Source organism: Vipera ursinii (assembly GCF_947247035.1).
Source record: "Vipera ursinii genome assembly, chromosome: 2".
Taxonomy (NCBI): Eukaryota; Metazoa; Chordata; class Lepidosauria; order Squamata; family Viperidae; genus Vipera; species Vipera ursinii.
The window spans coordinates 115880142-115894777 of NC_139513.1; the positions used below are offsets into that span (position 1 = coordinate 115880142).

The following is a 14636-nucleotide window of genomic DNA, read 5'->3' on the forward strand; positions in this document are numbered from 1 at the left end:
TGAGTTCTTCCTAATGTCACATTTCAAAGCCAGTTGTTGCTGGTTTAGAAGCTATTATTTCTAAAGTATTATTTTCCAGGTCTCTGTTCTTTTTAAGTGCACACTTAACTGAACTGTAGTAACACTGCAGCTACTCCATACAAAATAGATCTAGGAACGCTATTGTAATTGACTGACTGATTACATTTATCTCCCACCACGTTCCCACTGAAATCTTCTCAGCAGTTATAGAATATATAGATGGAAGACTACTTTTTTGAGCTGGGTGGAGCTAGAAATCAGTTCCTTGATCATACACATAAAGACTATTACCTCTGCCAGGTATGAGACTTTGGGTGGAGCCCCCTTGAGATCCAGATGCACCAGGTGCAATTCAAATGGAGACGAAACCATCATTATATTTTCTTCTGTCTTTGCTGTCGGCAGTAAACCAAATGATATACTGGAAAAGAGCAGTAGTGTTACCGCTTGCCTCATTTGCCCCATCATTAAATAGGATAATAAAAAGTTGCCACAAAACAACATTTTGTGAGTCTTTATACTTATAGGAGGGCACGATGTCAAAACAAGCAACACTCATATTTTCTTCATGGCTTTTACAAAGCAAATACCATAGGTGATCATCCTATTAAATCAGTGGAAGCATGCTTCTTAACACCAGATACAGTCTCATTTTTATGCTTTCAATCATTTTACCCTTACAACAGCCTGTGAGGAAGATTTAAACTGACAGTGACTGGATCAGCCCGTCCTAGTCCTAACTGAGCACTAGTGTGTGCCAAGTCAGAAACTAAGGATCCAAATCAGACTGGTCCATTATAATACAGTAATAGTGCGTAAGTTTCAACCAGTGAGTAAGTGCTGCTACAATGTAGCTTTCGGTCTGTTACAATGTATGGGTTAGAGAAAGAAATTCAAATTGAAACTTCAATATACATAGCCTGAGTCTTATTGTTGACAATCACTAGCTTTTTATTTTTTTAAAACCCTGTAATATCTTATGCCCCCCGAATCTCTGCCTGCAAGCATTCTTGTTTCTGTAATGGTTTGGGATAAGCCTGACAGTTGCCAGAGAATGTTACCTTAATGATTATCCTGCCTGCCACATAATTAAGAGACCATTTAGTTACCTAAAGCTCTTCACTCCAAGGATGATTCTTGTTCCCATAAGAAACTGATGTTTTGAAGCTGTCCTTTCTGAAAGAAATAGTTCAACCTCCTGTTATATGCCTAACCTTTCCCATTTACAGGTAGTACTCAACTTACAACAGTTAATTTAGTGACCTCAAAGCTCCAACGGCACTTTAAAAAGTGATTTATGACCCTTTTTCCCACTTGCGACCATTGCAGCATTCCCATGGTCACACGATCAACCTTCAGACACTTGGCAACTGATTCATATTTAAGACGATTGCAGTGTCCTGGGGAAGGCAGATTCATTTAACAATGGTGCTACTAACTGAACAACTGCAGTGATTCACCTAATCACTGTCAAGAAAAGTCATAAAAAGGGGGAAAACACACTTAACAGATGTCTCGCTTAACAACAGAAATTTTGGGTTCAATTGAAATCATAAGTTGAGAACTACCTGTATTCCCATTTCCTTCTCATCTTCAATCCATAAGCCTCATTCATTCCAAAGAGCAAATTTGTCACTTAGATCAGTATGTTGTTGTTGTTAGTTGCGAAGTCGTGTCCGACCCATCTCGATCCCATGGACAACGTTCCTCCAGGCCTTCCTGTCCTCTACCATCTTCTGGAGTCCATTTAGGCTCACGCCTACTGCTTTAGTGACTCCATCCAGCCACCTCATTCTCTGTTGTCCCCTTCTTCTCTTGCCCTCAACCTTTCCCAGCATTCGGCTCTTCTCCAGTGAGTCCTTCCTTCTCATTAGGTGGCCAAAGTATTTGAGTTTCAACTTCAGGATCTGGCCTTCTAAAGAGCAGTCAGGGTTGATCTCCTCTAGGACTGACCGGTTTGATCGCCTTGCAGTCCAAGGGACTCGCAGGAGTCTTCTCCAGCACCATAGTTCAAAGGCCTCAATTCTTTGGCACTCAGCCTTTCTTATGGTTCAACTTTCACAGCCATACATTGCAACTGGGAAGACCATATGCACTTTTGTTGGCAGGGTAATGTCTCTGCTTTTTAGTGTGCTGTCTAGATTTGCCATGGCTTTCCTCCCCAAGAGCAAACGTCTTTTAATTTCTTGGCTTCAGTCCCTGTCTGCAGTGATTTTGGAGGCCAGGAAAATAAAATCTGTCACTACCTCCATTTCTTCCCCATCTCAGATCAGTATAGGATGACATAAATTTTCCATTACAACTGAAATTGCTGTATGCATGTTTCTTTGAAAAAGTCACATCACGTTCAGAGTGTCCTCTCTCCAAGTAAAGGTCTCATAATTTTATTAGCATTCTGTGAAAGTTTAAATGTTACTGAGCCATTTTATAATAATTTAGCAGAAAATAGGTATTAGGGAAACAGTTACACTAATATTTTTAAATCTGACATATTGCCAAATCTAAAAGTTTTACGACATTTTACAATACACTGCAGTCAATAAAGGAGGATATTTGATATTTGATGCAGGAAACTGCTTTATGCCGAATTCAGAACACTGATAGCTCAGCAGGTCAACCCAAAGTCTCTTTTGAGTTAAAATCCTGGTGACTTCACAGACACATCCATATAATTTTTTGGTAGCATTATTGAACATGTTTGCTATGAAGTTTTTCTGGGAAGTTTTCAAATTCCCAAGCCTAATATTTCTTTATGGTCCCCAATTCAAGCACTAACTAGATATGATCCTTAATCTTCTGAGAACCAGTCAAGAAACTGGTCATGGATAAAATGCTGTAGCTCAACATATCTGGAAGGTACCATGTTAACTGAAGCAGCTTGCTATTCTCTCAGCCCTATCTAGAGATTCCAAGGATGCAACTGGAGATCCTGCAGTTATAAAATATGCGGTACATGGCAAATTATTGGGACATTTTTTGGGAAAATCCTATTTTAACAAATCCTTTTCTGGGTACACCTGCTAAAGTGAGAATTGAGGAATTAGATGATGGGGTGTATCAGAGGGAATATTTAAAAATTAAACACTTGTTTGAATATGGTTGAAGAAATTGAAAGATTTTAGTTTAAGAGGGATGAACTCTCTAAGACAGTATCTTTTTTTCTTTTGTTTTTCAATATGAGAACTATAAAAATGTGTGGGATGATTAACATAAAGGAAATGTTTTAGATATTTAAATGTAATTGATTTTAAGAAAATTCCAATGGAGAACTAAAAATGGGAAAAATGTTTTGAATAGAGTTAAAAGATTTATTAAATGGAACATTTAAAGATTAAACATAGGTTTAATTATGGGTAAAAAGAACAGAAAGAATTTGGAAATAAGTGTATACTAATTCAAGAGGGATACATATTTTAAGTAATATATTATTTTCTTTTTTTCTTCTTTCTTCTCTTTTTTCTTCTTTTTCTTTTTCTTTTTTTCTCTTAATTCTTTTCTTTTTCTATGTCTTTCTTTTGTGTCTTTTTCTTACTTATTTTTTAAGATATGAAAATAGATTTACATACTTTAAGATAATTAATTCTGGGAAAATTTTAACCAGTAGAAATGTTTTGAACATTGTAGGGAAAATAAATTTAAATACAAATTGTAAACAGGATTTGTGATGAGGCAACCAAGATGACCAGATAGAAAAGAAGCATGATATTGATGAGATTATTGATAGAAATTTTAGAAAAATCTTTATATTTGTTACCTATCAAATTAATAGAATTGTATTAATTTAAGTTGCAAAGAGAATATTATTGGAAGAAGAGAAAGTTATAATGTGGATTTTGGAATATAGAAATTAACCGTTAATGATTACTTTGTAAATATAAACCCAGACAACACGCTGTTTACGAAATATCAAAATGTTTATATTATAAAATCAATAAAATATATTTTTAAAAAAATAGAATGTATTTTCATTTATTTGTTAGATTTAGAAGCTACCCCATGCTAGAATGACTCTGGGCAACTTACCTTTAAAATAAAAAAAAACACAATTTTAAAAAAGAGCCTAAACATCAGAACAATCTGCACATCAAACAGCACTCACAAGAACTAGGAGAATAACCACATTCCGAAGACTTCCTACAAGAACTTAAGGATCTTTAAAATTAAAAAGCAGATCACAAATGGGAATAATAACTTTGTCCTCAAGGATTTCACACGTTACCCGTGTTAAGGTAACAGCGAGAAAGGGGTATCAGGGCTTTTTTTCTCATAGAACGCTCAGAACGGAGTTCCGGCACCTTTTTTGGATGGAACCTTGTAGGGTAGGCAAGGCGGGTTATATGACATGTGTGAGTTCCGGCACCTTTTTCTTTTACAAAAAAAGCACTGGACCGTATATGTATGAATTTTACAGAATAGCAGGTGACCTTCAATTCTGGAATAGCCGCAACTCGGACTAGCAAAACCTCCACGCCCCTCTCCAAGAGCAAACTAGCGTCCTGCATTCACCCCTTCGCAGGGTCCCATCTCCTTACAGACAGGCAGCAGAAAGCACAGGAAAAATAACCAGATTAAATGCAACCACTTAGATATATTGCTCATGACTCAAGCCCCGCCCCTTACCCTGCGACCTCTCCTTTTAAGCTTCTACACCTGCTTCCCCGTAACCTTTATAGCAGCGCACCCACCACTCCAGCAACAACTAACTGCTCACCTTTCCGCCTGCGGGAGCTAGTATTCGGCTGCTCTAGGCTGGATTGAGCATGCCTTACTGCTCGCGTTCTCTGGGATCAATTGCGCCTCCCTGAGTTTCCGGCTCGGGCTCTGGGAAAGCCTATTGGTCGTTGCCTCCCTCCGTCTCCTCCCGCGCGCTCGAAGGTAACATCTCCAGGGGTCCAGGTAGAGCTGCTCAATTGGAACAATGGCTCCTCAGCGGCGGCCGACCGGAAGGGCTCCGGAGAGTGGCGGTGCAGGTGCGGCGGTTCGAGCGGAAGAGCGTCGTCACTGCAGCAGGTACGAAGCTGCTAATACCGGTAGCTGCCCGTTGTGGCTCAGTGGTGCTCATGTGAGGAGGAGACGCTCTTTGCGCTTCATCTTCCCCAATCCCGCCTGGCTTTTTTTCACTCCTCCGCAGTGCTTTGCCCAGTCTGGCGCTTTCTCGAGGTGGACAATCCTTTCCAGACTATCCACCCAGATGAGAGGTGGCTGTTCCTTTATAAGTCCTTGGGGCCGGATTGAGGACTGCGGCAAAGTCAGGACGTATCCAGCGAGTGTCAGTTTGGAGTATTTTGTGTGGCAAGGCTCAGGACTTCTACCGGCATGATGAATTTAGAACAGGGGTCTTCAAACTTGGTCCTTTTATGACTTGTGGGCTTCAACTCCCAGAATTCCTCAGCCAGGCTGGCTGAGGAATTCTGGGAGTTGAACTCCGCAAGTCATAAAAGGGCCAAGTTTGAAGACCCCTGATTTATTATTATTATTATTATTATTATTATTATTATTATTATTATTATTATTATTATTATTATTACATTTATATACCGCCCTTTCCCGAAGGACTAAGGGCAGTTTACAGGGTGATTAAAAAACAAAGATACAAAAGTTAAAAACAAATTTAAAAAAATTATATTCGTTCCTGCATAAATAAAACCCCAGTTAAAATTAAGATTAATTCTCAGCCTGGGCCAGAGAGCTCGAAGAGCCAGGTCTTCAGGTCCCGGCGGAATGAACGGAGGTCGGGGGGCAGTCCTAAGCTCCACTGGCAGCTGGTTCCAAAGGGCAGGCGCACCCACTGAGAAGGCCCTATCCCTGGGTGTCGTCCGCCGGCAATCTCTTACCGGTGGCACCCTGAGAAGACCCTCCCTGTGGGAGCGCACTGGACGAAGGGAACTTGATGCCGGCAAGTTAGAATATATCACAATGCAGCTCTTAATCCTTTCTAATTGGACTGAGTTGGATTCTTGCAATATGGTAACAGGTTGGAATCTGCTTGTAAGATAGAAGGTTTCTTCTTCCCTTTCATTTAAAGAGGTATTGATAGCTGGGTTCTAGACAACACGGCCTTAGACAGGTAATCTTCAACCTAAGACCATAACTGAGCTCAAAATTTGTGTTGCTAAGTGAGGCATATGTTTAGTGAGTTTTCCCCCAACTTTCTTGTCACAGTTGTTAAGTGAATCACTGCAGTTGTTAAATTAGTAATACAGTTGTTAAAGGGTTGACGTGATGCTGGGACATTGCAACCATCATAAATATGAGTCAGTTGCCAAGGGTCTGAAGTTTAATCATGTGAACAAGGGGGCCCTGCAACGATTGTGTGAAAAATACAGCCATATTTAACTTAACAACTGCAGCGATTCACTTAACAACTGTTACAAGAAAAGTCGTAAAATAGGGAAAATCACTTTTTTCCAGTGCCATTATAACTTTGAATAGTCACTAAATGAACTGTTGTAAGTCGACTACGTTTATAAGCTCCCATGTTGAGAATATGATGCAGGAAAAGTAGGGGAAATTATAATATTTTAGCAGTGCAGATAAATACTCATGAGTCACATTCATGACATGGGTAGCTGCACAAAGAACTCTTCATGGAACAGTTTGTTAAGTTCTTTAAAACAACTTCAGCTTCCTTTTGGGGCTTGTATGTTTGTGCTGTTACTTGGCCAGTATTATCCTTTTATGTTTATTCTGGATCACGGTGTTCCTCTTAATGACTTCTGCCTAGTATCCTTACTGAACTAGCAGAGCACTGGATTTAAGCTAGAATTGCCTTAACTATTTCCTCACTCAGCCACAGTGTTTTTTGGATAATCTTGAATTATTTACATGCAGGCAAATGTCTATGGACATTCTCAGTCACCAAGGTCATGATTGTCCCAAAAGTGCTTTTTCAGGAGGCAACTGCACTGCCTTGTTTTTCTTTGAAGACGTTTCACTTCTTATCCAAGAAGCTTCTTCAACTCTGACTGGATGGTGGGGAATGGAAGGATTTATACTCCTTGCAGACAGCTGGTTATTTGCATTCTTTTAGAGAGTCATTGTGGCCATTTGGAGGTTTACCTGTGTCCTCAGGGTCACCTGAGTAGTGGAAATATCTGTGGAGCCTTCTTGGCTACAGGATGTTTTCTGCTCTGTGCCCCTTCACTGTTCAAGAATATGTTCAGGCGACTTAATCTTTATAGGTCCTTGTGTGAATATAAATAGGAAAGGCCAAGGGCGAAGAGCTAGATTAAAAATATATATATTAAGTACAATAAAGATAGTATTCTGCTTTTTATGTCAGCTGTCAGGGCATCTTATGTGGGGATATCTGCACATTTTATCTTCTTTGAGGTAGATTCTTTGAGGTAGATTGGCTAAGAGAGACTGAATTGTCTCCAAAGTAAACCAGTGAATTCTCTTTGTATGGAACCTTGAACCTAAGTCTCTCTAGTGCAAATCCAAAATCTAAACGTCACACTGTTCTAGCTCTCTATAGCACTTTATATTAATACTTCCTGCAACTTACTACAAATCACTGAATTTAAAGAAAACAGGTAAAATTAAGGTGTTTCAGTTCTCCTTGATATTCAAGAAAACATGTATTTTTAGTAAGCCATAACTTGTCAAGACTCAAGAGTAATTATCAGGAATTTTAATAGCTAAAGGCTATTTTTCCCAAGCCTGAGATTCAGAAAATGATATGTTTCTTGCTTGATGTAAATGAGGCCTATGTATTAAAGATGCAGTCATTGGGCCCATGTTACTGAATATAAGTGTACTTCATTAGTTTTGTGTTTAAAGAAGTGCAAATTGTGTGAATTATATTTATTACTTTTTAAAATGCATGTTCTGCTCTTCAATAAAACATTTTCCCAGATCAACTGATACTATAGTGTACTATAATCACAAGACAACCATTTTAAAATTAAAATAATGATGAAAAATAATACACAGTAAAGTATGAAGGCCAGACATAGGTTTTAAAACTTCATTGTAAAATCCAAAGTCAAAATATTTATTAAGAGAATAAAAGCAATTTTTTTGTTTTCAGTGATGTGAAAGATAATATTCAGAAAGATTCACGCCGAAAATGGTTAACAGCAGCTTTCCTTGTCTCATCTGCCACGCTGGGTTATCTTTTGAGTAGAAGCTACTTGTTCAGTGAAGATGGAGTTACAGAAGTATTGGCTTCTCATGGTGAAAGTATCCCAGACAAATTCATTGAAGTATCCTGCTCAGAGGATTATGACAGCCATAAACGGTTTGAAGGTATTGAATAATATGACCTGCATTGGTGCTTTTTTAATAGTAATTTTATTAAAAATTACAATTACAATGATAAACATTAATTCAAATTAAAAAAAGAAAAAATAGGTGCAAAAAATTAGAAAAGAAACAATAACACAATATGTGTGTGTGTGTGTAAATTTTTTGGTTTTACACAAATATGAGCTGTCACTTCTGTGAGTACTGCCTGTTGATGGCCTTGGGTTAGGCTGAAACAGGAAATAAGATTTGTCCCATGTTTGGGGCCTAGCAAAGTAATCTACCGTAAATACTTAACAAACATTATATATATATATATATTTTTGTTGTTGTTGTTAGCTGCGAAGTCGTGTCCGACTCATCGCGACCCTATGGACAACGTTCCTCCAGGCCTTCCTGTCTTCCACCATCTTCTGGAGTCCATTTAAGCTCACGCCTACTGCTTCAGTGACTCCATCCAGCCACCTCATTCTCTGTCGTCCCCTTCTTCTATTGCCCTCGATCTTTCCCAGCATTAGGCTCTTCTCCAGTGAGTCCTTCTTTCTCATTAGGTGGCCAAAGTATTTGAGTTTTAGCTTCAAGATCTGGCCTTCTAAAGAGCAGTCAGGATTGATCTCCTCTAGGACTGACCGGTTTGATCGCCTTGCAGTCCAAGGGACTCGCAGGAGTCTTCTCCAGCACCAGAGTTCAAAGGCCTCAATTCTTTGGCGCTCAGCCTTTCTTATGGTCCAACTTTCACTGCCATACATTGCAACTGGGAAGACCATAGCCTTGACTATACGCACTTTTGTCGACAGGGTGATGTCTCTGCTTTTTAGTGTGCTGTCTAGATTTGCCATGGCTTTCCTTCCCAGGAGCAAGCGTCTTTTAATTTCTTGGCTACAGTCCCCATCTGCAGTGATCTTGGAGCCCAGGAAAACAAAATCTGTCACTACCTCCATTTCTTCCCCATCTATTCGCCAGGAATTGAGAGGGCCAGATGCCATGATCTTGGTTTTCTTAATGTTAAGTTTCAACCCAACTTTTGCACTCTCCTTTTTCACCCGCAACAAGAGGCTCTTTAGTTCTTCTTCACTTTCTGCCATTAGAGTGGTATCATCTGCGTATCTTAGGTTGTTGATATTTCTTCCAGCAATCTTAATTCCAACTATTGATTCATCTAGCCCTGCCTTTCTCATGATGTGCTCTGCATATAAGTTAAATAGGCAGGGCGACAGTATACAGCCTTGCCGGACTCCTTTCCCAATTTTGAACCAATCAGTGGTTCCGTGTCCAGTTCTCACTGTTGCTTCTTGACCCGCATATAGGTTTCTCAAGAGACAAATAAGATGGTCTGGTACTCCCATCTCTTTAAGAACTTGCCACAGTTTGTTATGATCCACACAATCAAAGGCTTTAGCATAGTCAATGAAGCAGAAGTAGATGTTTTTCTGGAACTCCCTAGCTTTCTCCATGATCCAGCGTATGTTGGCAATTTGATCTCTAGTTCCTCTGCCTCTTCGAAATCCTGCCTGTACTTCTGGTAGTTCTCGATCCACATACTGCTGAAGTCTAGCTTGTAGGATTTTAAGCATGACTTTACTAGCATGAGAAATGAGTGCAATGGTGCGATAGTTTGAACATTCTTTGGCACTGCCTTTCTTTGGAATTGGAATGTAAACTGATCTTTTCCAATCCTGTGGCCACTGCTGAGTTTTCCAAATTTGCTGGCAAATTGAGTGTAGCACTTTTACTGCACTGTCTTTTAAGATTTTGAATAGCTCAGCTGGAATACTGTCACCTCCACTAGCTTTGTTGTTGCTCAGCTTTTCTAAGGCCCACTTCACTTCACATTCTAGGATGTCTGGCTCGAGGTCAGTGACCACCTCATTGTGATTATCAGGGACGTTAAGCTCATTCTTGTATAGTTCTTCTGTGTAATTTTGCCACCTCTTCTTAATCTCTTCTGCCTCTGTTAGGTCCCTGCCATTTTGGTCCTTTATCATGCCCATTTTTGCATGGAATGTTCCCTTCATCTCTCCAATTTTCTTGAAAAGATCTCTGGTCCTCCCTATTCTATTGTTTTCTTCTATTTCTTTGCACTGTTCATTTAAGAAGGCATTCTTATCTCTTCTAGCTATTCTCTGGAATTCTGCATTCAATTGGGCATATCTATGTTTTTCTCCCTTGCCTTTCGCTTTCCTCCTTTCCTCAGCTATTTGCAAAGCTTCCTCAGACAGCCATTTTGCTTTCTTGCATTTCTTTTTCTTTGGGATGGTTTTGGTTGCTACCTGTTGTACAATGTCGCGAACCTCTGTCCATAGTTCTTCAGGCACTCTGTCTATCAGATCTAATTCCTTAAATCTATTTGTCACCTCTACTGTATATTCAATAGGGATATGATTTAATTCATACCTGAGTGGCCTAGTGCTTTTCCCTACTTTCTTCAGTTTAAGCCTAAACTTTGCAAGGAGAAGCTCATGGTCTGAGCCACAGTCAGCTCCTGGTCTTGTTTTTACCGACTGTATAGAGCTTCTCCATCTTTGGCTGCAGAGCATATAGTCAATCTGATTTCTGTGTTGACCGTCTGGTGATGTCCATGTGTAGAGCCGTCTCTTGGGTTGTTGGAAAAGAGTGTTTGCTATGACCATCGTATTCTCTTGACAAAATTCTATCAGCCTGTGCCCTGCTTCATTTTGTACTCCAAGGCCAAACTTGCCTGTTATTCCAGTTATCTTTTGGCTTCCTACTTTAGCATTCCAATCCCCCATGATGATAAGGACATCATTTTTTGGTGTTAGTTCTATAAGGTGCTGTAGGGCTTCATAGAACTGGTCAATTTCATCCTCTTCAGCACTGGTGGTTGGGGCATAGACTTGGACTACTGTGATATTGAATGGTTTGCCTTGGATTCGAACTGAGATCATTCTGTCATTTTGAGGATTGTATCCCAGTATTGCTTTTCCTACTCTTTTATTGACTATGAAGGCTACTCCATTTCTTCTGAGGGATTCTTGTCCGCAGTAGTATACCTGATGGTCATCTGAATTAAATTCACCCATTCCTGTCCATTTTAGTTCGCTGATACCTAAGATGTCGATGTTCAGTCTTGTCATCTCTTGTTTGACCACGTCCAGCTTGCCTTGATTCATGGATCTTACATTCCAGGTTCCTATGGAGAAAAAATCTTTACAGCATCGGACTTTCCTTTCACCACCAGACACATCCACAGCTGAGCGTCCTTTCGGCTTTGGCCCAGTCGCTTCATTCTTTCTGGCGCTACTAGTACTAGCCCTCTGCTCTTCCCCAGTAGCATATTGGACGCCTTCCGACCTGAGGGGCTCATCTTCCAGCATCATATCGTTTTGCCTTTTGGTACTGTCCATAGGGTTTTCATGGCAAAGATACTGGAGTGGGTTGCCATTTCCTTCTCCAGTGGATCACGTTTTGTCAGAACTCTCAGCTATGACCTGTCCGTCTTGGGTGGCCCTGCACGGCATAGCTCATAGCTTCATTGAATTACGCAAGCCCCTTCGCCACGACAAGGCAGTAATCCATGAAGGGGATATATATATATATATATATATATATATATATATATATATATATATATATATATATATATATGTGTGTGTGTGTGTGTGTGTGTGTGTGTGTGTGTGTGTGTGTGTGTGTGTGTGTTGTGTGTGGTCATTCGGGTTTTTTCCCACGTAGAATTGCAGGCGTAAGAGCAACGTTTCGACGAAATCCCATCCGTCATCCTCAGGCTGGTGGCTTCCTTCTTCTGGGAGAAGCATGTGGTAGTGGCTGTTTGTTCCTCTTTTTTAAACTGCCAGAGGGGGTGTGTTCTGTGGGTGGAGGTGTGCTCTGATTGGGTGGGGGATTAGGTGTGTTCTGATTGGGTGGGGGTGTGTTTTGAATGGGGTGTGTGTTCTGATTGGTTGGGGGTGTGTTTTGAGTGGATGGGCTGGTCTCAGCTGCCAGCCTTAGAACTGAGCTGGTGAGTTTTTCTATCTCAATGGCTTCTCTGATTATTCTGTTGTTAAAAGGTTCAATTTTGGCGATAGTTTTGGTTTTTTTAAAATCAATTTCATGTCCGTGGCTTCAAAGTGTTGGAACAGGGATGAAGTTTGTTCTCCCTTTCTGAGTGAGTTTCTGTGCTCTTCAATGCGTGCACTTATTCTTCTGTTGGTCTGTCTGATGTATGTGGTGGGGCAGGTGGGGGCATGGGATTTCGTATACTCCTTGGTTTTCTAACCCAATTATGTCTTTGGGGTTTCTTAGGATGGTGGATTTCTGAGGTTTTCGCGGGTGTTTGTATGTGGATTTTTGGTCATTGGGTGATATATATCTATATCACCCTTCATCACAATTATAAAAAATTGTAGTAATTTATCTTCTCTTAAAATACAACAAATGGATCTTTTCTTCCCATATTCCATCTCTTTATAAACAAATCCTTAAAACCTTATCATTCCAGTCCTGATGTCAGCAAAAATTCCATTAAGAGGTTACCAGAAATAATACTAACATGTCTATTTTAACCTTGATGGAATGAAACCAACTCTTATTTTCCTTTCTTTATTTCTAACAGTTTTTTACAACTGTTTGTCACATGTCTGTGATTGATGACACCTTTACTGGAAACCAGTCTTTTTACTTCCATTTTATTGCAAAAACCAGTCATAGCAAATAATAATTTTGTTTAAAAACCAGTATAAAAAAGGTCATTAAAACAGGTCTAGTCACATGATGATCCATTTTATAACCAACACGATTTATAACCATAACTGCCAGGCTCAATTATAGTTGTAAGTCAGGGACTATAATTTGGTATTTTACAGTGGAAAATAAGATTCAATAATTTTTCATGATTTCTACACAATATCCTACCTTATGTCCAGGATTTATATCTGATTCAGAGATTTCTAAAAGTCCGTGACAATGTTTTTAGGTACCATAAAAGTCCAAAGGTAGAGTCTATAAGATCCTTACATGGGATTTCCATAAACCGAAGTAAGAAAGCACATACATGGACAGGACTACATAAGAATCACAAAATTTAATATTATTATAATGACTTTGAGCCATGGATCAATGTCACTACTCTGGATTTAGGTATGAGATTGACCCCAAGCCAAATCATTAGGTACTTTTCTGTCTGTAAACCACACAGATAAAATTGCTGATTTATTGTTACATACTACTGGCATGAAGCATGGATCCTTTATATTTTTACAGAAGATTTCACTCAAAATAACCTTTAAATTACAAATCATTTCTGTAATGATTTGCTGCAATGAGGCAAAAGTATAACAGATTTACTGGTGTCAATGGACCTTATATAGGATTCGAACTGGCATGACAAATCACATATGTAGTATGTTCATATAATTAAACCAAGTTTTAAAAATTACACAGTATATATTGTACATTGCAAATATGGCAGAAAATTATACATCCATTATGAAATCATAGACTACATCCATGCCATCATATGGATCTTCGTGATATTTACAAAAAAACTAAAGCGCTATTGTCAATGTTTCTAATTCAAGCTATGGCTCTTCTGGTTTTTATAGGAGTTCAAAGGCTGTTTTTTTCATAGTATGTGGGAGAAGGCCCTCACTTTTATGACTTCTGAGTGTTTCCTTTGGAGAATTATAAGCTATATTCATTCAGAGAGATGTTATAGTAAAAATCATGTACTATGAGCAATATGTAAGTGCAAAAACTCAAATTTCAAGTCATTATAGCCTTATTTGGGGGAGGGATTGTACAAAAGATTCCCCTAAAGGAGTATCAACTCACAGACTACATCTATATCTAAGGGATGCAGAAGGGGGTAAAAAACCCTATCCAGTCAATGCTGCTATAGCATAAAATGGGAAATTTGCAAAACAAACTTGAATCTATCACAAATATCCATGGTTTTACATACTAATGATGTTACTCACCAGTTCTGTTGAGTCTCTGGAGTCAGATGAGATTTTATGGCTGCATGGGGAAACTTTCTCATAAAATAAGCATGTAAATTTTAAACACCCTATGTCTTGGATCCATATTTTTTATATGATACCTCTCTGAAATACAGATCCCATGATTCTTATAGTTGTCTGCTTGTGCCAATATAATCTGATTCAAAAGTTCACATTCTCTAAAAATGAGTTTTCATAACAATTCATTATTCATAATCACTAAGTTGAAATCAGAACTAAAAATTGGAATCAAAAAGAGTCATTGGTGCTTTTAATTGTAGCGGTAGATACTTGATTTCATACAGAATGAAATAATACATAGGATTTATGTCTCACATTTGTGCTTTTGCGCTTGTTAGATATATGCACGGAATAATGTTTTTAGATTCATTTTTTTATTTTTGGGATCCA

The 14636-nt window shown here is 39.0% G+C and overlaps 2 protein-coding genes across 3 annotated transcripts in view; one reads left to right on the top strand and one right to left on the bottom strand.

Moving 5' to 3' along the window:
• The window catches only part of HEXD (hexosaminidase D), an 18244-nt gene extending 13577 nt beyond the window's left edge, over nucleotides 1-4667 (bottom strand). Inside the window, exons 1-3 of one of the 2 annotated variants that reach the window (XM_083352369.1) lie at nucleotides 4642-4667; nucleotides 1131-1197; nucleotides 313-442 (exon numbers count right to left, since the gene is read on the bottom strand). In XM_083352369.1, coding sequence (XP_083208495.1) covers nucleotides 313-442; nucleotides 1131-1168 — 168 coding nt within the window. In that variant the 5' untranslated portion in view covers nucleotides 1169-1197; nucleotides 4642-4667. Of the gene's footprint in view, nucleotides 1-312; nucleotides 1223-4641 lie in introns of those variants that run through there. The other variant, XM_083352368.1, reaches the window with a different exon arrangement.
• Nucleotides 4668-4848: 181 nt separating this feature from the next.
• The window catches only part of OGFOD3 (2-oxoglutarate and iron dependent oxygenase domain containing 3), a 58286-nt gene continuing 48498 nt past the window's right edge, over nucleotides 4849-14636 (top strand). The window contains exons 1-2 of the mRNA XM_083352371.1: nucleotides 4849-5031; nucleotides 8054-8271. Coding sequence (XP_083208497.1) covers nucleotides 4940-5031; nucleotides 8054-8271 — 310 coding nt within the window. The 5' untranslated portion in view covers nucleotides 4849-4939. The remainder of the gene's footprint in view (nucleotides 5032-8053; nucleotides 8272-14636) is intronic.